The sequence below is a fragment of the Xyrauchen texanus genome, chromosome 18, assembly GCF_025860055.1.
Source record: "Xyrauchen texanus isolate HMW12.3.18 chromosome 18, RBS_HiC_50CHRs, whole genome shotgun sequence".
NCBI lineage: Eukaryota > Metazoa > Chordata > Actinopteri > Cypriniformes > Catostomidae > Xyrauchen > Xyrauchen texanus.
Window position 1 is genome coordinate 28,128,722 of NC_068293.1, and position 22,465 is coordinate 28,151,186.

General features: G+C 38.6%; 2 protein-coding genes across 2 annotated transcripts; one reads left to right on the plus strand and one right to left on the minus strand.

Annotated features, from left to right (window-relative positions):
• Positions 1 to 544: 544 nt before the first annotated feature.
• Positions 545 to 8,048, plus strand: LOC127659024 (lysophosphatidic acid phosphatase type 6-like). The gene is made up of 11 exons (XM_052148639.1): positions 545 to 616; positions 3,441 to 3,609; positions 3,915 to 4,043; positions 5,102 to 5,232; positions 5,379 to 5,458; positions 5,576 to 5,663; positions 5,917 to 6,049; positions 6,146 to 6,246; positions 6,362 to 6,454; positions 6,702 to 6,867; positions 7,393 to 8,048. The coding sequence occupies exons 2-11, from the start codon at positions 3,448 to 3,450 to the stop codon at positions 7,543 to 7,545; spliced, it is 1,236 nt and encodes a 411-aa protein (XP_052004599.1). The 5' UTR covers positions 545 to 616; positions 3,441 to 3,447; the 3' UTR covers positions 7,546 to 8,048.
• A 134-nt stretch (positions 8,049 to 8,182) lies between these two features.
• LOC127659323 (uncharacterized) lies at positions 8,183 to 22,465 on the minus strand. The gene is made up of 7 exons (XM_052149095.1): positions 21,000 to 22,465; positions 18,668 to 18,741; positions 18,349 to 18,583; positions 11,626 to 13,862; positions 11,217 to 11,426; positions 10,721 to 10,823; positions 8,183 to 9,049 (listed from the first exon to the last, which is right to left on the minus strand). The coding sequence occupies exons 1-6, from the start codon at positions 21,325 to 21,327 to the stop codon at positions 10,722 to 10,724; spliced, it is 3,186 nt and encodes a 1,061-aa protein (XP_052005055.1). The 5' UTR covers positions 21,328 to 22,465; the 3' UTR covers positions 8,183 to 9,049; position 10,721.

A 22,465-nucleotide genomic window follows, 5' to 3' on the forward strand; every position in this document is an offset into this window, starting at 1 on the left:
TGTTTTTGCTATTTGCTCTATTCTTTGCAAATCAGTTTTATAGTAACCTAAATGTCATTTACAAAACTTGAGAAATGCTGCCCCATAGTGATCAGAAACAAAATGTGTTAAAAAAAAAAAAAAAACTTCAAAAATATCTTTAGAGTTGTTGTTTTTTACTGATATAGCCTAGAGTATATACAAAAGTATAGTTTAGATATAATTATTTGACATGATAGACAGACAGACAGACAGACAGACAGAAAGAAAGACAGAGAGAGACAGACAGAAAGAAAGACAGAGAGAGACAGACAGACAGAATTTATTCTATGCAATGTCACTACAATTTCCATCAATCTTGCACAGTTTTCCTAGACTGGGGTAATATTGTATATATTTACCGTAATATTTTTAATTCGTCCTGCATAGGATTATTACGGTGTTGAACAAACGCAAGACGTTTTCCGGGATGTACTCGGGAAATGTAGTTTCACAACTCTGAATTTACCCAAGCATTGTTAGTCAATGCAACTACACATCCCAGAATGAATCATTGCCTGACTGTCAACTGGTGTAATCGTCAGTCTGTCTGAAAGGAATGGGTCCAATCTAAAAAGTGGCGGATCTAAACCTGCAGGTTGGTGACACTTAACGGGACGTTTGTTTAGAGCACATTTATTTTTTACTTTCCATTGTTGATTCATACTACTACAGGGTGCGTGGCGTTTACGAGAGTGTGTGCATGAAACTTGCTGATATGACAGACAGCATAACTGAACGAGACATAAATTGCTGTGTTTTGAGTCATGGACTTGAGCTTGATGGAAGTATACTGACATATTATGATGCAAATAAAGAACCGACATGTTACCTTTGTAAATTGAAATCCAAGAGATTAAAAAAGTAGCCTATAGACCGATCAGCCACACCATTTAAACCACCTGCCTAATATTGTGTAGGTCCCCCTCGTGCCGCTAAAAGAGCACCAACCCGCATCTCAGAATAGCATTCTGAGAAAATATTCTTCTCACTCCTGTTGTACAGAGCAGTTATCTGAGTTACCATAGACTTTGTCAGTTTGAACCAGTCTGGCCATTCTCTGTTGACCTATCATCAGCAGATCCGTCCACAGAACTGCCGCTCACTGGATGTTTTTCGTTTTAGGCACCATTTGTAAATTCTTGAGACTGTTGTGTGTGAAAATCCCAGGAGATCAGCAATTACAGAAATACTTATACCAGCCCATCTGGCACTAACAATCATGCCATGCGATTATCTAATCAGTCAATCGTGTGGCAGCAGTGCAGTGTGTAAAATCGTGCAGATATGGGTCAGGAACTTCAGTTAATGTTCACATCAACCATAAGAATGGGGGAAAAAAATTGATCTCAGTGGTTTGCAGCGTGGCATGATTGTTGGTGCTAGATGGGCTGGTTTGAGTATTTCTGTAAGGCTGCGTGTCCACAAAAGCGTTTTTTTCCTGAGGCCAACATATTTTTAAAATCGTTTCCAATGGGATTGCTGCATATTTTAAAAAGCCAGCAGTGTGACAAGCGGCTGAACATCTAATCCACACAGAGCGTTGTGCGCTTGGCTTTTTTTTTTCTGCTCGTCAAGAGTTGAAAAATGTTCAGCTTTGGATAAAACGCAGCACTTGTCACTACCACTTTTTAACCAGCCGTCCAATCACAGTGGAGGAGGGGTGGGACAAATACCACACCGACCAACCGTCACATCCTACTTATACAATGACTGAACAACAATGGAGAAGTTTGCTGGTCTCTTGAGTATTCATGTCTGTACCAGATAACATTCCCTGACTACCACAATATTAATATGAAGCCTTCCCTTCATCCAGAGCAAGGGCCAGAGCAAGTACTCTACCTTGTTCTGAAATGTTTACATTCAGTATTTGTTGATAACACAAACTATATGCGAAATGAGGTACTTGCAACACATTACTTCTGTGGATATTCCGTATCATAGCAACCAAAGCGTCTCCGCTGAAAAAACGCTGTACCTCCAAAGCGCTCTCAAGTGCTCCCAGCTGCGCGTTTTCAGAAGAGCGCCTGGCATTTTCAGCTGGCAAAAAAAATGCTTTGGTGGACACACGGCCTAACTGCTGATCTCCTGGGATTTTCACACACAACAGTCTCTAAAATGTACTCTGAATGGTTACACAAACAAAAAAAACATCCAGTAAGTGGCAGTTCTGTGGACGGAAATGCCTTGTTGATAAGAGAGGTCAACAGAGAATAGCCAGAGTGGTTTGAACTGACGAAGTCTATGGTAACTCGGATAACTGCTCAGAACAATTGTGGTGAGAAGAATAGGTTGGAGCTGTTTTGGTAGCACGAGGAGGGCCTACATAATATTAGGTTGGTGGTTTAAATGTTGTGGCTGATCGGTGTATATCACACACAAAACAAGTATCAAAGCGCCACCACCATAGCTTTTTGAACTACACCACAGCAATTTCTTGTAGTGATGGCTTTAAAATATCCTAATAGCCTATTTAAACTGGTTGGGAGGGTACTTTTGAAATTTATTCCACTACAGATCACAGAATACATGCTGTAAAATGTAATTTGTAATGTATTTTGTTAGATTACTCAAGGTCAGTAACATATTCTAAATACTTTGGATTACTTCTTCAGCATTTGGAGATTTTTTTTCACTTCTTTTGACTATTAAAAACTCTGTACAGTAAGACAAAATCCACATGTTAAAAATACATTCTCTGAAAAACCTAAATATCTTATGCAGTGTTGATTCTAAAACAAGATAAATAAAATGTATCTTGTTTTAAGGATTTGTATATATTTCTACCTGAAAACAATACAAAAACTATTATCAAGAATATGATTTTTGCCCTAATATCAAAGGTCTTACTAGAAAAAAAGAAATTATTATCCAACATGAATTTTCTTGATAAAAAAAAATATGATCATGCCTGGTAATATGCATGTAATGGCTAGAAATAGCATTTTAGCTTAGCGTAAAGCTGACAATTTACACAAGGATTATTTATATTTCTTCTACTACAAACTTACTTCAAACTTACTTCTTTGTCTGCTCGTATGAATGTAACACATCATGAGGAAGTTGATCATGTATATGTAAAAATGTTTTCCATCTGAAATGACTAAATATTAAATGAAACAAATGACAATAAAATGCAAAGTAATCTCTTCAATAATCAAAATACTTTTTGAATGGAACTGAATTCTAATTACCAATTATTTAAATTGTAACTGTAGTGGAATACAGTTACTTATATTTTGTATTATAAATACGTATTCCCGTTACATGTATTCTGTTACTCCCCATAGTAACTATATATATATTTCATACCATTAAGAAGCACTTCCATTAGGTCTAACTACATGTAAGCAGAAAATTATTACTTCTGGCCTGTTCTTTATGGCATATAAGTAATAACAGTGTTTATGTCCACACAGGTGCGTCATGTGGGCTCGCGTAGGTCTGTTGGGTTCAGTGGCCCTCGGCTCGATGTTCTGGTCTCAGAAGAATAAAACAGAACCATCGCCATATGAGCTTAAATTACTTCAAGTTTTGTTCAGACATGGGGCGAGAACGCCACTGAAATCTATACCGGACGTGTTGGAGGTAAAATGGCTGATTAGTCAATCTTCAGTTCCCCAAATTTCAGTGTTGTGTGGTTTATTTTATTTTGTATTTTTTAAACCTTTTAAATAATATAGTAGGAGGGAGGAAGGATAAAAATAAAAGAAAATGTAGAGAACTCACAAATCAGTCAATGATTCTTAAATGTTTAAACATATTAGAATCATTTTTCGGCCTGAAGTCCTCTTCATTGTGCTTTTTTATTCATATACTGGCAGTGTCATACAGTATGTCTATAATAGTATGTATGTTGATGCCAAATATATGCATGGTCTCTGCATCCCTAGGCACAATGGGTCCCTGAGCTGCTTGAAGCTCCCACTCACACTAAAATAGACTATATGGTTACAGACCTGAAGGGAGGGCCCAGACCCCCAGCTCCTGTTGAGGACAGCTATAGGGCCAAAATATTGACGGTGAGTTGTTTCTGTGTTTAGGACTAAGACTAAGGAATATGTGTTTTTCATACTCAAGTCCACCACTGTGACTTCTAGGGGAACTGGCTTAGAAATATAGCTACAAGCAGCAATGATCCGTGTCAAGCCCCACTTTCATTCATTTAGCACAATGCAAAGAGCTCTAGTTCAACCGAGGCACAACAGTAAGACTAGTTAAGGCAGGGTTTGAACACCTAATCTTTTGAACTATAGTCCAGAGCTTTTACCACTTCGGCACATAATTGACAAGTCTAAATCACACGAAAGAGACATACCAAGGTGAGAGAACAAAACAAATGCTGAAAACATTTTGTTCAGCTAAGTAGTTTTGAACTGAAGCTGAAATGATGTTGTGATGTACGGCCTACGATGTAGTAAGCACAACATGAAGACACAAGAAGTCAACAGAAGTACAATTTTTGAACACCCAATCTTTTGAACAATAGTCCAGCTAAGTGGTTTTGAATTGAAGCAGTATATTTGGAGTGAAGTATGACCAATGTTCTGGTAAGCACAACATTAAGACTCAATGGTCAATGGAAGTAACATTTTTAAAACCATAATTGATTATTTTAAAATCATTTGATTAGGATGCCAAGCTTTAATAGCATGTAGCATGCTAACCATGCCAACTGACAATTTTCTTTTGAATTATAGGTGGCACTGTTTTCATACTGCTCAGGTTCCCTCAGGGAAATTTGTTCCCTCAAGTTTGGTATTGTCAAAAAATCTTCATGAACCAAGGAATCCATAGACATCATCCTCATTCGATTCCTAATAAGTTTAGCCTTTGGTTTTGTGACTTATATGTAACTGTTTTTGCACAGTTTTAATGGTTTTTTTCCATTTTAAATGGACATATGTTCACTTTTCCCATTAAGTGCAGGCTTAGAATGAGGTGGATTGATGGTACATTTCAGAATCATACCAGACATCATCTAAACTTTAGCATACTTAAATGTGGTTTTCTGAAAATCATGCCAGGTAGTCACATTAAGAAACAGAATGGCACTGACTTTTAACTCCTCATTGCTCAGGGTGGAACTTATCCTGGGCAGCTGACCACAGTGGGCATGGAACAGCTTTACGATCTTGGAGTGAGGCTACGAAAGAGATACATACAGGAATTGCCCTTCCTCACACCTTCTTTCAACCCTAAAGAAGTTTAGTGAGTTCAAAACAAGAATACTTTAAGTCCAGCTTCTCATTCCTGAATTCACCTACATGTTGACTGCAGACCTGGACACATAAGCCACACTTAATAAATTGCATAACTAATCTGAATCAGATGGTATTTCTGCTGTTCTTTTATAGCATTCGCTCAACTAACATTGTACGCACCATTGAGTCAGCCAAGTGTCTGGTGGCAGGACTGTTCCAACAGGAGCAAGCAGGTAATGTGGCAACTCCGTTATGCTCTTTGTGCGGTTTGGTAGCATAGTGGATAAGATAAGCATAATATACACACTGCTCTATTTGCATTTCAATGTTTGATTTTCTCCTCCTTTTAGGTGTTGTGTCCATCCTCACTGAAAAGGCAGAGAAGGAAGTCCTATACCCCAACTATCATGGATGCAAGCTGCTCGGGCTGCTCACTGGGTACTGCTCTGTTTTAATGATATGAATATAACAAATGTAATTTTCATTTTGTATTAATCTATTTGTTGTTTATGATTTATTAAAAACAGAAATTCCATAACTTGACATCATATCATGTTGGCCATTTGCATTGTAATTTTGCATGTTCAAAGTCTATTGCACATTTAGTATAGTGAAATAAATGATCAATAAAGGCTTATAATTGGTTCAAAGTCTCTATGTCTGTGTTTGGCTGGTGGTGCATGAATTGAAGTCCCCGCTGGGCGGAGTCATCCACACTTCCAGACATTGCAGCAGACTTGCAAAGCATCCAGTGTGCATTAGGGGTCGACCCTCATCAACGCCTTGACTTCATTCTCATTAGAGATGACATGGTGGCCAGAGAGGTACATCAAGTGGTGCATAAAGATACATTTGTGCTGGCTTTGTTTCTCAAATACATAACTCTTATGTGTTTTTACATTCTGTTATGTTTATTGTAGACCCATGGCCTACCGATTCCTACAGCTCTTGAGCACTGGAGGAATATTGTGGAGCAGAGAGCTGTAGATATGATCAATCACATCTATGAGCCCAGTAAGAGGTGAGGGTCTGAGGAATCCTGTTATAGGTTAAAAGTGGCAGCCTCTAGGAGTTTAATAAAGGTTTATTGTTTAATCCATTTGTTAAAATGTTTATGTGCTTGTGTTTGTACTCAGGCAGAATTTACAGATGTGTGTGGGTCCTCTTTTCCAATTACTCATAACTAATATAGAGGACAAAGTTCAGGGCATAACCTCGTATCCAGACAGGTGGGTTAAATAGTCTCATCAACACTAAAACAGACAAGCTGATCTCACATTTTGCATTTACTTTTAGTTTGATATTTTGTTATCTAATGCAATGACATTCATAGATTGTGTCCAAATACTGTGTTTTGTGGCCACTCTCCCAACTGCTTCCAGATGACAGTCATTTACAAAACCTGAGAGCTGATGCCCCCTTGTGGGAAAAAAGTTCTAACTTGGAATTGTTGTTGGTGTTTTTTTGTGAATATAGAAAGTTGTTCCTGTACTCTGTGCATGACACTACACTGATGCCATGTCTCATGGCCTTGGGGGTTTTTGACATGAAATGGCCACCATATGCTGCTGACATCACGCTGGAGCTGTACCAGCACCGTCAAACTAACCAGCACTTTGTTAAAGTCTCCTACATTGGCCAGGTAAGATGGTTCACATAGGATCAAGGCAAGGAAAAGGCAGTGATGTAAAAATAAATGGAAAAATGCCTCTAAAGGCTTTTATGTAGCAGTACCATAAGTGGTGATCTGAGAGGGAAAGACTGTTGTTTCATAGGGCGTTTAATTCATATTGATCAAACCTGCTCTCTTGTCCTAATATTATAACAATAAATGATTGTAGTAGGTTAATTATCATAATTGTTTTATTAATGATATGCCTGTACGCAGATCTCTTTCTGATAGCTTAAATATCCTTGATTTACAAACAGTGCATAATATTTTAAATCACAAATGGAACAAATCAGAGATCCATACAGATACATTTATTGCTCTGGCTATGCTCATTTTTAGTACTTTTTTATTCAAACATTCCTTGCTTCTTCTGATGGACCTCTATTGAACACAAGGACTTCCTGCATTTCCTGAGTGTCATTGAATTATTTTATACACTGTTGTCTTTTTATGATGCATGTCTCCATTTGAAGCTGTTCTTGTATATACCTGCAGGACCAACAAATCCCAGGCTGCAGTGATGTGTACTGCCCACTTAATGAGTTTAAGGAGGCAATGTCTGTTTACTCTCTACCTGATGAGCGTTACCAGGCCCTCTGCAACAGTACAGAGGATCATGCTAAACATTTCACTGGCTCTCAAGTTTGACTTTTCATACAGAAAATGCACACATTTTGCACCTGTCTAAGCTTAAATAACACCTGAAGCTATTTTCTCTTCTACATTCAGGATCATATTCTCAAATGAGCAGCATTGAAAGACTTATTTAAATTTTGTTTCCTGTTTTTAAGGGTGATTGTATCATGACTGAATGTATACAGCAAATTATGCATTTTACCACTTGTTTCAAGGTCAGTTAGCAAATTCTTGCTATAGGCATCACATTAAGTGTATTTTCAAACTAAAATATTGACAATGTCTGTGTGTGAATTTAAGCAACTTTTCAAGGGAAATGTATGTAATAGCTTAAGTGCCTTTGTTTCATGGTCAGTCCATTGGAATTTGGTACCAAACTTGCAGCAATGTCACATTGTTTTATCAGTGATATCTGAGATAATCTTTTAACATCACATTTAAGTGTTGTTAAGTGGTATGCAAGGCGAAAAGAATAAAAGTCTTTTATCTTTCAAATCCACTGCTATGTTGATAAAATAAAAATAAAACATTTTAAAAATTCAATATAAGACTTCATTTTTTTTTTCTTGGTATAACAATTAAAATAGCCTAAAGAACATAAATACAAATAATGCAAACTTTTAAAATGCAAAATTTATTTATATGGCTATTTGGTCATTCTACATATTAAACTTTGTGTTTTCAGACAAAACACACCTTAACATTTAAAACTTCTTCATATAAGTTCATTGCATTGTATGTCAAAGAAAGAGATGCATAAAAAGTTTTACAAGGATTTATCCAAAGGAGGAAAAAAAAGTCACATTAGACATGTTGGGATTCCCTTATCTAAAGACAGCCACTGTTTCATATTGAAAAGCTGTAGTCAAACAAATATATTCACAAAATGGTATTTATCCAAATAATGACATTTCACCAATGCAGGTCAACCATTTCATGACCTCTAGTCATATATAACTAACCCAATTTACCCAACCTTCATTTAAAAACGAATCAGTTTTCTAAAACATTGCCAGATGCCACAAATTAAGGGCAGTCCATCAGCTCCACTCCAACAATAATTCAAGTACATCCCAGTCCACCACATCTTTCTTAGGTTTTAAAACAAAGTTAACATTAAGTGCACTCAAGATTATGCCATTTATAAAAAAAATAATCATAACAATAGTATTAACAATTGTTGTAATTACATTAGTAGTAACAAATTTAAAACATTCTACACAATTCTAATTATACATATATCACCTTGACCATCAGGCTCCACCCCTGAGAAAAAACACCATTGGTTCAAGTTCTGGTTCAACACATCTGTATTAATTGCAAAGCAACTTCAGCTTAGTTACTTAAATAACAACAATTATTGTAATGGAAAAGACACAATTGAAACCATTAGAATATTATTTACATTAATAAATTGAACCTCACTTTCATACATCACAGAATCTTGGTATTTACAGCATTAATATTTCAAGAAACAAAGCGTTGCTGCTCCTCATTTCATCCTGTGCCTTTTAACCTTAAATTCAAAAAAGCATCAGTTAAGGCAATGTTGAGATGTGTAGCAACTCATAACATAAAACAATGTAATAACTGCACATAATGTAAAACATCAAATGTAATAAATGTTGATGTAATAATTTTCTCAACAAGTAATACAATGAGCGCATAATGAAATAATGTTGTTCGCATAATGTAACTTACACTGAGAAACGCTTATATTGTGAACCTAAAACACTTAAATTTAAAATTGAATTGTGTCAATATTGGATAAACAAGGAAAGACGGATGTATGTGTGTGTGTTTGTGTGAGAGAGAGAGATGGAGCGTGTGCGATCACCTGTTGCCACACCCAATCAGAGATGCTTACAGTTTTTTGAAGGTCAGCTTTCTCAGTGGAATATAGATGTCCAAGCAGGGTATTCCTCTCTATTTCGGGGTAGCCGGTGCGCAAATGTAATTCGCTATAGAAACAGCGATGTACTCCACCATTTTAAACAGCACACATTCTTTAATTCATCAGTCTGTTGTGTCTCTGAGCTGTGATGAGCCGTAATGGTACATTAAAACACTAGCTGACGCGGATTCACTTCACATGCTGATTTGAGGACCGGAACTAACTCTTATTTTTTATATATTATATATATATATATATATATATATATATATATATACACATATACACACATATCACACTACATCAAATTGGTCTGCATGGCTGTCGTCCCAGAAGGAAGCCTCTTCTAAAGATGATGCACAAGAAAACCCGCAAACAGTTTGCTGAAGACAAGCAGACTAAGGACATGGATTACTGGAACCATGTCCTGTGGTCTGATGAGACCAAGATAAACTTATTTGGTTCAGATCGTGTCAAGCGTGTGTGGCAGAAACCAGGTGAGGAGTACAAAGACAAGTGTGTCTTGGCTATAGTCAAGCATGGTGGTGGGAGTGTCAAGGTCTGGGGCTGCATGAGTGCTGCCGGCACTGGGGAGCTACAGTTCATTGAGGGAACCATGAATGTCAACATGTACTGTGACATACTGAAGCAGAGCATGATCCCCTCCCTTCAGAGACTGGGCCACAGGGCAGTATTCCAGCATGATAACGACCCCAAACGGACCTCCAAGACGACCACTGCCTTGCTAAAGAACTGAGGGTGAAGGTGATGGACTGGCCAAGCATGTCTCCAGACCTAAACCATATTGAGCATCTGTGGGGCATCCTCAAATGGAAGGTGGAGAAGCACAAGGTCTCTAACATCCACCAGCTCCGTGATGTCGTTATGGAGGAGTGGAAGAGGACTCCAGTGGCAACCTGTGAAGCTCTGGTGAACTCCATGCCCAAGAGGGTTAATGCCGTGCTGGATAATAATGGTGGCCACACAAAATATTGACACTTTGGGCCCAATTTGGAAATTTTCACTTGGGGGTGTACTCACTTTTGTTGCCAGAGGTTTAGACATTAATGGCTGTCTGTTGAGTTATTTTGAGGGGACAGCAAATTTACAAATGTTATACAAGCTGTACACTCACAACTTTACATTGTAGCAAAGTGTTATTTCTTACAGCAGAACATGCATTATATTTAGGTTAACATTATGTGCAGTTATTACATTTTCCTTTGTTATTATGTTATAAGTTGCTAAAAGATGTCAGTTTATTACGGACTAATTAATGTGCATATGCATTACCTCAGTGAGCAGCAATGCACTGGCGGCATTTGTAAAGTTTGGGATTGTGTGTCCTTATGTGATTCCTCACATTTCTCTGCCTGAAGAAAGCCTTGTTGCACAACTGCGAGGGAGAGAAATTTGAGATATATATATATTATTCTTTAGTTTGTTTTATTTTTGCTACTAGAAAGTAGATATAAAGAAAGGAAATGATGGGGAGAGAGCAAGCTGGATTCAAAATTGTGACAAATTGCATGAGCAATGATCCAGCTCGATGTGTCAGACACAACTGCTAACTGCTGGGCCACAGCTCAGATGACTCATTTATAATAAGAAAAATCACCTCTGTCCAACCATCAAACCAAAATCTATATACTGACTTTAAAGCTTATTACAGTGATAGGATATGAGTGACAGTATAATGTTTTGAGAGAATGTTGTACAGTGGTCAGGCATACTATTAGGAAGGGGGAATACAGCAGAATAACAGGACCTCAAGGAACATGATACATACCGGGCAGGGCCATTGTTTGCCTTCAATGTGCCTGATACGGTGCATGATTAGTGCATCACAGTCCCTGTAGGAGGCCCTGCACTGCAGGCAAGCATGTGCTCCACTGGAGGCCTGGCCTTGAGGACCCTTCATCTGTTTGAGACGTGACTGTCGGGTGGATTCCAATAGGAAGGAACGGCGACTGCTCAGAGGAAGCAGCTTATTTACATTCTACAAAGAAAAAATATATATATTTGTTTATTTTCATCAAATGCAATACTCGTTTAGCATTATTAGTTTGAAGTTTAGTCTCATTCACATACTGCTCCCTTAAACAAGTTTTTTTTTTTTTTAAAGTTTACGTAATACAACAATTACTCCTGAGAATAAACACCAACAAATACTAGCATAAGACAAAAACTTTAACTACCTTTGTCTTTGTTGGTTCTTTCTTCACTTTACAGCTCCTCTTGCTGGCCTGGGGGTGTCGAGGGACTTTGCTAACCTTCAACCTTTGGGACGCACTTGTTTCATCCCTCTCCGTCTTCACTCGAAAAGCAATCCTTTGAGAAAAGGGTGTCTGTCTTTTCCCTAGTCCAGCCCAATGAGGCCCATTTAGACCTGTTCGATCTGGCATAATCCTGGCCCTCACCCGATCTCTTATCACCATGTCAGGTGATGAATCCCTATGGGAAATTCTTCCATGGGAGACAGACCGAGTAAGGCAGATGTCCACACTCTCCTCCTCCCGTTTGATGCCACTTGGTGACCGACAGAAGCCAAAGAGGAAGCCTTGATCCAGCAGTTTAATGGGTGGTTTGCTCTGACGCTTACCCAGGTCTGAGAGTTCGCTGGCTGGGAATGGCTGGGTTAGGGGTAGGGGGTCAGCTGGCTCTTGCTTTATGGTTTTATAAAGAGGACGACTGTGAAGATGCTGATGGTTGGTCTCCCAGTTTATGGCACTGTATTGAACATTAGGGCTCCCTTTTCTGTTTGCATGTTCTTTAATCTTTCTGTTCTCCTTCACCTGTGTTCCTCTTTCAGTTCTGCAGTGCTTTGCTTGTACCATTCCTGTGGTGTAGTTGCATTTTGTTTTGCTTTTAATTTGTTTTGAAGTTTTAGGTTTGTCGGTTGTGGGACGGACAGGTTTGTACCGCTTTGTGTGCTGCGACTTTGTTGTGTGATCTGCAGGTGGGCGGCCCCTGCGTGCTGATCCTGTTCCTTTGGTAGTTTGCATTCCTTGGTGGTGGAAGTCAGTATTGCAATGGTGAATAGGTGGTATGATGGCATTGTCAGAAGATTCACGTTTTATCCTGAGGATAGTCCTTTTATGAGCATCACAGGTATTGTGTGCTGGTAACCTACCTCTTTTGGCAGAGAGGAGTTGTGTTTTGTCTTGATTTCTATTGTGGCGTCTGAGTGGTCTCTCACTGTTAGTTATACTGGAGTCTGTCTGAAGCAAAGCCCTGCTACGTGTAGTCCTTGCGCTTGATTGCACAGTTTGCCCTGCAGAACCCTGTCTTTTCTTTTTGGACCTTTCTTGTTTCCAGAGTTCTTGGGGCTCTACTTTCACTGGTTTCTTCAGTAAGTCCATTCTGCTCATGTCACAGAGGGACAGAGAAGGACTAACTACTGCAAGTGCACCTAAACTGGTTCCAAAACCCAATGTGACTCCTTGTGCACGGGGTTTACGTCGGGCTGTGAGTGAATAATCACTGACTTTTGACTTCCTAAGTCGTTTTTTCTGACCCCAACCAGACAGTTCCTCTGGACCAGGAACCAGAGACTTTCTCTGCAAGCCAAGGAAACTCAGAAGACGGTATTTCTCCTGAGCTCGAGGGCTGTGCACCTCATCCTGATGGACTACATTACATAGCTCTTCCTCCAAATTCTCCTCCTTTACACTTGCTGAGGTTACATGGGTCAAAGAGGTTGCCTGAGATTGGGAAGTCGCCGCTGAGAATTCAGATCGGGGCTTGTATGTCCGGTATGCAGAAGACTTCCTCTTTCTCTTGGTGGAAAAGTCAATTTTGGGCAAGAGTCTGCGCAAAGCAAGGGCAGCACCAGGTGAGGAACGAAGCAAGCGACGTGATGGAGAGGAAGAACGAGTAGAGGTGCAAGGAGATGATGAGATGACTGAAGATGTGGGGCAAGAGAAAGGCTTTCTCTTGCCAGATGGAGATTTGAAGTCCATAAGCTTCATTCTGCGATTTGGGCTGCATGGAAAGCAAATTTTCTCAACCTGAAAATTGGATGGGGCTTGGCATTGGAGCTGAGGGTTTGAGGTTTCTGATTCAGATTCATCTGACACCTTATCAACAATGTGCTCACTGTAATGTGCTTGGGTGTTCCAGGTAGACCCAGAGCCTTCTCCTTCCTCATCCTTTCTCCTCTTCATGAGTCCCACCTTTCCTCCTGTAATTGAAGAGTGGTCTCTCCTGAAAGGCCCAGACATTGAATTATTTGGTTCATCAGCAGTACTGTGCATTTTGGAACATGGCTGACAAGTCTCTCGCTCTATTTTGATAGCCAAGCAGGCCTCAAGGGCAGGCCACATGCGTAGATGACGAGCCATTGCAGAAACCTCTGTCAAGCTGTCCAGATTCAGATTTAGGGTCGAAGTGTAAGAGAACTCAAGTAAAGCAAGCAAGCTCTGTTCACTGAAACCTAGAAGATAAAAAATGATAGTTGATTAATGCCCTGAAGGACAAAAAATAAGGGTCCTGTCATATGACTATGTCTGTCTGAAAGTTAAAGATCTAGACCTGCCACATTTGTGTTCACAATTTATCTTTGAGTTTTGGGGCTAAGACACTTAATTCCAGATGAGTTTTCTTGTTTCTGACCTTACATATAGGGTTCTGCAAGTTTCTTTGTTTAAAAAATGGTCTGCTTAATGGCAATCAACTAATCTACAACTTTGGGCCAATTAATTTCCATGACATTTTCAAATATTGTTATTCAGTTATGACAAACATATTGAAATCACTTTACAGAGTTTGCAGAGGCAGATTTACATTTTGTGTCATATAAGGATTTGTAGAATTAATTCAACGGTTATGTCTTATATCCGTGTGCAAACGTCTCCATCAAGGAAAACTAGATTTGGATTTCCTGAACAAAATACCAGTGATTAGTGTTAAAGGGTTAGTTCAACAAAAAATGGAAATTCTGTCATAATTTTCTTACCTTTAAACCATCCCAGATTTACAAAACTGCAAATCAGTTCAGCAGAACTAAAATTAAGTATTTTATAAGCCGATTTCAGCTCTGTTTGTCCATACAATGCAAGCTAATGGGTGCCATCAGGCTGCTGGCTGTTTGACAGTCCAAAAAGGCATATTTAGGCAGCAAGAAATTTACATGATGCCAGTCGATCAATTAATGTCTTCTGAAGCAAATCGATAGGTTTGTGTAAAAACAAATTGATAATTAAAACGCTTTTCGTCATTGCTTATGGCCATTGCTGTTTAAAATTATCCAACTCTTGCATGATGTTCGTTCGTTCGTTCGTTCGTTGCATGATCGTGCGCTTCCGACTTCTCGCGTGAACTCGCTATTGACGTTACATCACACCACGGTAATGTGATGCGTCGACTGCTGGCCAGAAGCAATAAAGTTTTAATTATCTACTTATTTTTTGCACAAACATATCATTTCTGTTCAAAAGACATTAATTGATCGACTGGAGTACTGTGGATTACTTTTATGCTGCCTAAATATGCCTTTTGGACCATCAAACAGCCAGCGGCCTGATGGCACACCATTGTATTATACAAATCTTTATTTCGGTTCTGCTAAAGGAAAATTATCCACATCCGGGATGGCTTAAAGGCAAGTACATTTTTATATTTGGTTGAACAAACCCTTTAAAGTTTTAGCCGAACTTAGTTTTAGGCTTTGGCTCTGTGCAAATGAAATGTGCACTACAATCAACACATTTCGGTTAAATAGAAAAAAATAAATAAACTGATCACAATTTAGTATGCAAATAAATGCAAGAAAGACCACTTGCAATTCATGATGCATGAAAATATTACAATGATGTCATCTCTGTCAGTTAAATTCTATCAATGCAATTCGAGGAAGATTTTTAAACTTTTAATCTTAAATTCCTTTAAAGCTACACTATGCAAGATATTTTTGTTAGAAATTAACAAAATGTATTTAATGAGCAATTACACCAACAATTCATCTTCTAAACTATGTTTTCACCTTACCCCAATTCACTATGGTAAGCCTATATTAATTATTTATATTTTAGAGCTGTCCATACGGATTTGGTGGGAAATTGAATACTTCGATTGTCAGTGCGTGTTTATGTCATGTCTGTAAATGAAGAAAAACGGTCCAGCCATCCAGCGCATGTATATATTTGGTGATATGTTTGGTAGTAGTTCGAAGCTGAAAGCTTGTAGCCACAACGATACATGACCAACATTGACCATGGATAATTCAAATATACAACCTTCTATGGAATCAACCTTTTTCAATATAAAGAAACCTCGAAATGAGAAGAGTCTTCTTGCAAAAAGGCAAAGCAACAGAGCCCGTAATAAAACACGAAACAACATTGTGTGGCTTTGACTCTGAGATCTTTTAAGGATTTAAAACCGACCCAGAGATGGAGTTTTTCTTGCTCGACAGGAAAGATCAGTCTGATACTGGGTAAGTATCGATCTCTGCTTGCATCTTTTTCAGATAATGTTAAATCTGCAAAAACGTCCTATTACCAGGACAAGATCAACGGCACCAGACACTCGCAACTTATTTAAAACATTCAAAACACTGTCACACACATCTGTCTTCCCCCTTCACCGTCTGACACCTCACTGACAGCAGATATCTATGTCACATTTTTTACTAATAAGGTTACAGCCATCAGCAATACATTCTCAGCACCACACCCTCTCAAACACCTGCCTCCTATATGCAGCTCTTCTCTCTCTAGGTTCTCTCCTCTGACTGACACTGACCTTGACCCCATTCCTTCCCTCCTTCTCCAAGCCATCACTCTGTCAATCCTACCTGCACTCACACACATAATTAACACATCTCTACTTACAGGCATTTTTCCCACAACATTTAAGCAGGCTTGAGCAACCCTGCTGCTTAAAAACCCTGCACTTAACCCCACACAAGTACACTACAGACCAGTCTCTCTCAACCCATTCATGGCAAAAACACTTGAAAGGGCAGTTTTTAATCAGGTCTCTGCCAGTCTCTTACAGAAGAAGCTGCTGGATGACAATCAGTCAGGCTTCAAAAGTGGACATTCTACTAAGACTGTCCTGTTGTCTGTCACTGAGTCTCTGAGACAGGTGAGAGCTGGATCCAGATCATCTGTCCTGATTCTACTGGACCTTTCTGCAGCTTTTGACACAGTCAACCATCAGATTCTACTGTCCATCCTCTCTACTCTGGGCATTACAGGAACTGTGCTTGACTGGTTTAAGTCCTATCTCTCAGGTAGGTCCTTCAAGGTAGCCTGGAGAGGTGAGGTGTCCAAGTCACATCGGCTACTTGCTGGGGTATCTCAGGGCTCAGTGCTTGGGCCACTTCTCTTCTCTATATACACAACATCACTAGGACCCATCATTCAAGCACATGGGTTCTCTTACCACTGCTCCACCGATGACACACAGTTCTACTTGTCTTTCCAGCCCAAAGACACTTTCAGTTTCACTGCACCACGTTGGTGGAATGACCTTCCCAACTCTATCCGTGAAGCAGACTCACTCTCTGTCTTCAAAACACAGCTAAAAACACATCTTTTCCATGAGCACTTAACATTCACTCATAAAATATCTAAATACAAATGTTATATTCCTGTTGCACTCTATCTTGTATATGACTATTCTGATGCTAGTCAAACTTTGTAATGCAGCTCCTTTCTTACCACTGTCTCATTAAGATGAATCGCTTATGATGTATTATTCCTCTTTTGTAAGTCGCTTCGGATAAAAGCATCTGCCAAATGAATACATTTAAATGTAAATGAATAAATGTAGGATATTTTATTGGATCGATAGTTAGCCAGGTAGCTCTCTTAGTGCAGTAGTTCATTGGAAAGCATTAGCCACTCTAATGGGGCATTTTATTACGGATTGTGGTTCTGCAGAGCTTGATTTCATTTTCAAGGAAAGACAATGGAAAAAAAATTATATAACGATAAATAAAAAATAATAACAATAGCAATCTCTAAACCAGTTACTACCCAAGTATTTTTGCCTGCTAGCTAATTTATAATGGTTTCCACTCTATCTGAAATGATTATCTGAAATGACTAGCAATCTTTGTCTAATGCATTGCCTAACTTGTTATTTATTTTGAATACAATTTTTTAAATTAAATTGTTTTCAATAAGTCAAAACAACAGCTGATGATAGGCTACTTACCTACTAAGACATACTTTTCAGGTATTTGTCTTCCTTTCTTATTTTATAATTTTCTTATCTTATTTTATCGTTAGTGGCATTCGCTCTAATAAGTTGGGTCACCTGTAACCATGGTTACAACGGTACTCCTCAAACCACAGATTCATCTGCGCAGAAGATCCAAGCCAAAGCCCAGCTCACGTAATTACCAAAATAGTGTTCCTCTATGCTTCTATGCTTCAACCGCAGGAGGGCCAAAAGTTAGAGTGTAGCTTTAAAAGTATTAAGTTTGTGCTGTCTTAAACTTAATACTTTTAAAGCTACACTCTAACTTTTGGCCCTCTTGCAGTTGAAGCATAGAAATGTGGAAATTATCTTCAAAAACAAAGTTTGAATGGAGTATGTAAATCAAGTGATTCTGGTTGAATTAATGTCAGAATTGTAATAGTAAGAATAAGGGTTTTGCCATTTGCTATATACACAAATCCGTGACATTTTTATATTATATTCCTTGACTTTTCCAGGCCTGTAAACCACAAATTTAATATTCCCTGATACTTTCAGATTTTTCCATGACTGTGAACAAGTAAACCTTGTAACAAGTAAAACTTGACAATGTACACAATATACATCAATTAGAGAAGATTAAAGGCGTTCCTAAATGAAAATGATACTCAAAACATTCAATGTTTATTTTAAACATTTAAATAAAAACTCTAAAAAGGGAACACTTATTTTGAAAAATGTTTTCACTTTTAAATGTACTGCACCCATACCTGTGAGGTCAACATGCGACTGAGGGTTAGTGGCCGAGTCCATTTCAGTAAATAACTCCTGGAAATACTCGCTCACCGCCGCAAGGACTGCCTTGTGGGCGACAAAAGACTGGCCACCTCTAGTTTTCAGTGTGATGTCACAGAAGAGCCCTGCCTCCCGTTGTCCATTCAGCTTCCTTAAGACTTCATGACTATGTGATTCCACTATCCTGGAGATAAGTTCCACATCTGAACACTGGAGACAGAGAGGAAATAAACCAACAAACACTGTCATAATCGTGTCTGAAATGCATAACAATGTTCTACAAGCCAGTCTTACCTCTGATCTTTCAGACTGACTACGTTGGCATTCCTCACAACAGAGTACAAATTCTCTGACCTGAAAGTACATTCCTGAAAGGCAATACAACACACAAAATTATTTATGATAAATGTTTTGTCTACATGACATTGTATAAAAAAGAAAGTGCTTTACACCACTCATTTACTCTACATATAGCTCAGTTGTGTGTGTGTGTGTGTAACTTCTCTGTGCATCACCCATTCTCTTCCACTTTCACATTATTTAGACTAAATGAATTAAGAGTGCAAACTATGCTTCCTCCTGATAGGGTACTAGTTTTGTCAAATTTAGCAGAAGTTGAGAATATTTCAACAGCATAACGTAGACAGAACAAGTAGCCCATTAATCATCATCTCTTAAAGGGTGGCTTTGCAGCCAAGACTCCAGCTAAATGAGACAATTGCAATAGAAAAAGTGGTAAAGTAATATATATATATATATATATATATATATATGCACACACACACACTAAACTTGAGCTTACTTAAATTATGAATGCAGGTTAGTGTAAATAAGCTAATTTGGCTGCAACATGACTCATGCAACAAACAACAATTCATAACAAGCATCTGTCTTTAAATAAACACCAATAAAAGGATTGGAAATTTGTGTTACGTCTTTCCACATATTTGCTAACAAAGATACAAACTGATCCACACAGGCCTATACATTATCAATATATATTTGTGCTTAAATACATTTATATCTTAGCTTTATAAATGAATACCGAAAATGATCAAACAAGATAAAAGGTGTCATCAACACCAATTCATCTAAATCAAATCCATAATTACAATCAATCTTGAGGTAAACAAGAGCATACTATACCAATTTAGATAATTTGTTTGTCTAGGATCAGATTAATTTGACAAACAAGGATTTTTTTATAGCATGGGGAATTATTTTTTTTTATATTACTTGTGGCACAACCACATTATCAAGCAGCCCACAGACAGCTCAGTTTATTACACTTAACTCAACTTCTTATTAATTAAAGGGTAAAGCTTGACATTGTTTTATCTGATCTGAGGACTGTGGAGTGGTGTAGCTTATGTTAAAGATTGAAGCAGGCAACTGAAAGGTTGTAGGCTCAAACACCAGAAAAGGTGATCCAAAAACTTCAGATGATTGATTCAAGTGGCTTCAGTCATTAATTTGTGCCCTAAATAGGCACTTAAAGGTGCACTATACGTTTTCATCTAGTTCTTATTCATCCCAATTGTACCAGTGTTTTTGGACTCTATACTGACTCATGACTCCAGCAGGGGACTCTTGTTTAGACAATTTAACTTTCCACTTGCACTCATTCTGTTTGGACAGTCTGGTGGATCACACTCTTGCTGATCAATAACATCAAACTGTTTACTTGGGCTCCGTTGATGGCTGTACCAAATATATTGTGTTTGTTGTTATAATGTTTGGCTTGCTTGTCTTTTTTTTTTTACATGTACTTTTATGTTTGAGCACTGGCTGAAAGTGCTATAAAAACTAAACATATTATTATTTCCATTATTAGTGGTAGTAACTTGGTCAATTAAATGGCACTGGTTGTCACGTGTTGTCAGCATGGTAGCACCCAAGAGGGGGCTACCTGCTCCATATCAAATTTAACAGCTTTTATTGAGCTACTTGTATGGCATGGTCAGGAATCATTACTTCCACTGATCTAATGGTTACTTGACTTGGGGCTCAAAATGTGGAACTCTAATCAATGGTTTGTTTGGTCAGGCAGTTCTAGAGGTTTCAGTCAGTGTTTCACTTCATAAAAAAAAATTAATACAAAGATTTTATTAATTTGAGATTTTTATTAATTTGAAGCCTAGTGTCTTGATCAGGTGCAGAATGGAAATACTTGGTAGCTTAGTGATTAAAGGGCTGGGATGATCCATCATCTAATAACGAACACTCACTAGCTATTTAAATGTAGCCTTGACTTCCCAAAAGACAGATCTTAGGCAGCTCTGATGCGGCGTTTGTTCTGCATGAATGCTGCATCAGAGCCAGTAACTGTGCCCTTGTCATGATAATCAGCATTCCTTAATCCCTAATTCCTGCATCCAAACATTCATGCCGCCTCTGTTTCGCTTTTGAAGTGTAAATACGGCTATAAATTTGGACAAGTACAAACTCTGGGCTTGATGAACTACTAGCACCAAGCAGAACAAAAGTTTAACCAGAACACGATCAAGTTGCATGTTCATTACAATTCTAATAAACAAGCGATTTACATCAAGGGTGCCCTTACTGTTTTACGGCGCGACTTTTTCCAAGGATGTGTAATAAAATAGATATACAGAAAATGACAAACCTTCCCACCAATAGTGCTCGGCCACCAGTCTGTACGTGTCATCCAGGGTGTGGTGCGACTTGCCCGGTCTCTTCTCATGGAAGGCGGCTATGGACTGGAGCCGCTTGTGTTCAGCCAGCACCTCCCGGTACTGGACGAAACCTTTCTCCAACTTCTTACGGTAAAGAGAGTCGCCGATGACCTCGAAGAAGGCAGAAGACGTGACAGACGCACATCCGCCATTCAAATGCATCTCCGCGCGTTCCCGTTGCTCGCGCGCTGGGAGTTTAGTAGTGCATACGGTGTCATCAGTACCATAAGGAGCGCTATAGGTGCATTCACTGGCCATTTTCACCAAATTTCTTCTCTTCTCAAGACACTTTTACCTACAGTGCAGGTTTCTTTATGATTGCTTCCCCTATGTGTAAAAAGCAGACCTTATCAGCTTGGGTTCATCCATCGACATTGAAACGCTTTTGAAATTAGGGATGCTGTCCCTTCAAGTGTTCAAGTTTTTATTTTCTACTAAAGTCAAGAAGATTCAGAGGACATGCAGTGCACACAGCAAATCCTCAATTTGTATATTTAAGTAGCAAGCTTAATCAACAATATTATGATGATGGTGATAAACAACAATAAATAAGACGAACAGTCTTAAGTTGTATCAGAACGCCAGGATGCAAGTATTTTACAATAAAGTCCATCATCTTTGGTGCTTATGATGTGCCAGACAGTTTCATCACATCCTATCAAATATGAAAAATTGCATATAATCCATGTGAAACTGAATTCAAGATAGAATAGCAACCGCCACAAACAAACGCTATAAGTCTATCCCGACAGTTGAGAATAATTTAAATAAATAATGAGATAAATATTTGGGACATCGAGTTTGGTATTTTAAAGTTGTCCAATAGAACTGCCTTGTTGTACTGTGAAACTGAACCATGCACAAAAACAATCGTGGTCTGACAAATGGCTTGAATTCTCTCACTCAGTCAAAAATACAGTGGCTACCAAAAATTTATATGAAATTATTATTTAGCCAGGTACTTCAGGGGCCTCTTTATTCCGATGCAACTGCATTTGAGGCAATAATGTGTCAATAAACACCGAAACGACAACTACGTCATAACAGGAGATCCATTGAAAGTGTGCAATTCTTTACGCAGGCAAGAGTAACAATTGCGCGGGCGGCTCTTCCCTTCTCGCGTGCAACTTGTGATTTCTTGAACTCGGTCTTAGAACGCACGCCGCAGCTAATCTGTCGCGCGACCTACGCGCGAGACGCGGGGGTCTTCTTGAAGCACATCTAAACACGGAAAGGCGGTCTCCACAATCAACAATATCTTCCGCGGTATCCCATAAACGTGATCCGTGTCCGTTCACATAACGTTAAAGCCAATAATCAATGATCAATGATGAAATAATCAATGTTTTTTAACTCGTAGTCCTCTGTTGGTTACCATTTGTCAACCTAACTTCAC

Bases quoted from the DNA above. Each gene is read 5' to 3' on its own strand.
- LOC127659323 (XM_052149095.1), bottom strand. From the start codon at position 21,327: ATGGCCAGTGAATGCACCTATAGCGCTCCTTATGGTACTGATGACACC. The intron at 13,863-18,348 runs GTATGGGTGCAG...TTTATCTTCTAG, and splicing joins GTCGCATGTTGACCTCACAG to GTTTCAGTGAACAGAGCTTG. The intron at 10,824-11,216 runs GTATGTATCATG...TCTCCCTCGCAG, and splicing joins GCAAACAATGGCCCTGCCCG to TTGTGCAACAAGGCTTTCTT.
- LOC127659024 (XM_052148639.1), top strand. From the start codon at position 3,448: ATGTGGGCTCGCGTAGGTCTGTTGGGTTCAGTGGCCCTCGGCTCGATG. The intron at 5,233-5,378 runs GTGAGTTCAAAA...GTTCTTTTATAG, and splicing joins TTCAACCCTAAAGAAGTTTA to CATTCGCTCAACTAACATTG. The intron at 6,455-6,701 runs GTGGGTTAAATA...TTGTGAATATAG, and splicing joins ATAACCTCGTATCCAGACAG to AAAGTTGTTCCTGTACTCTG.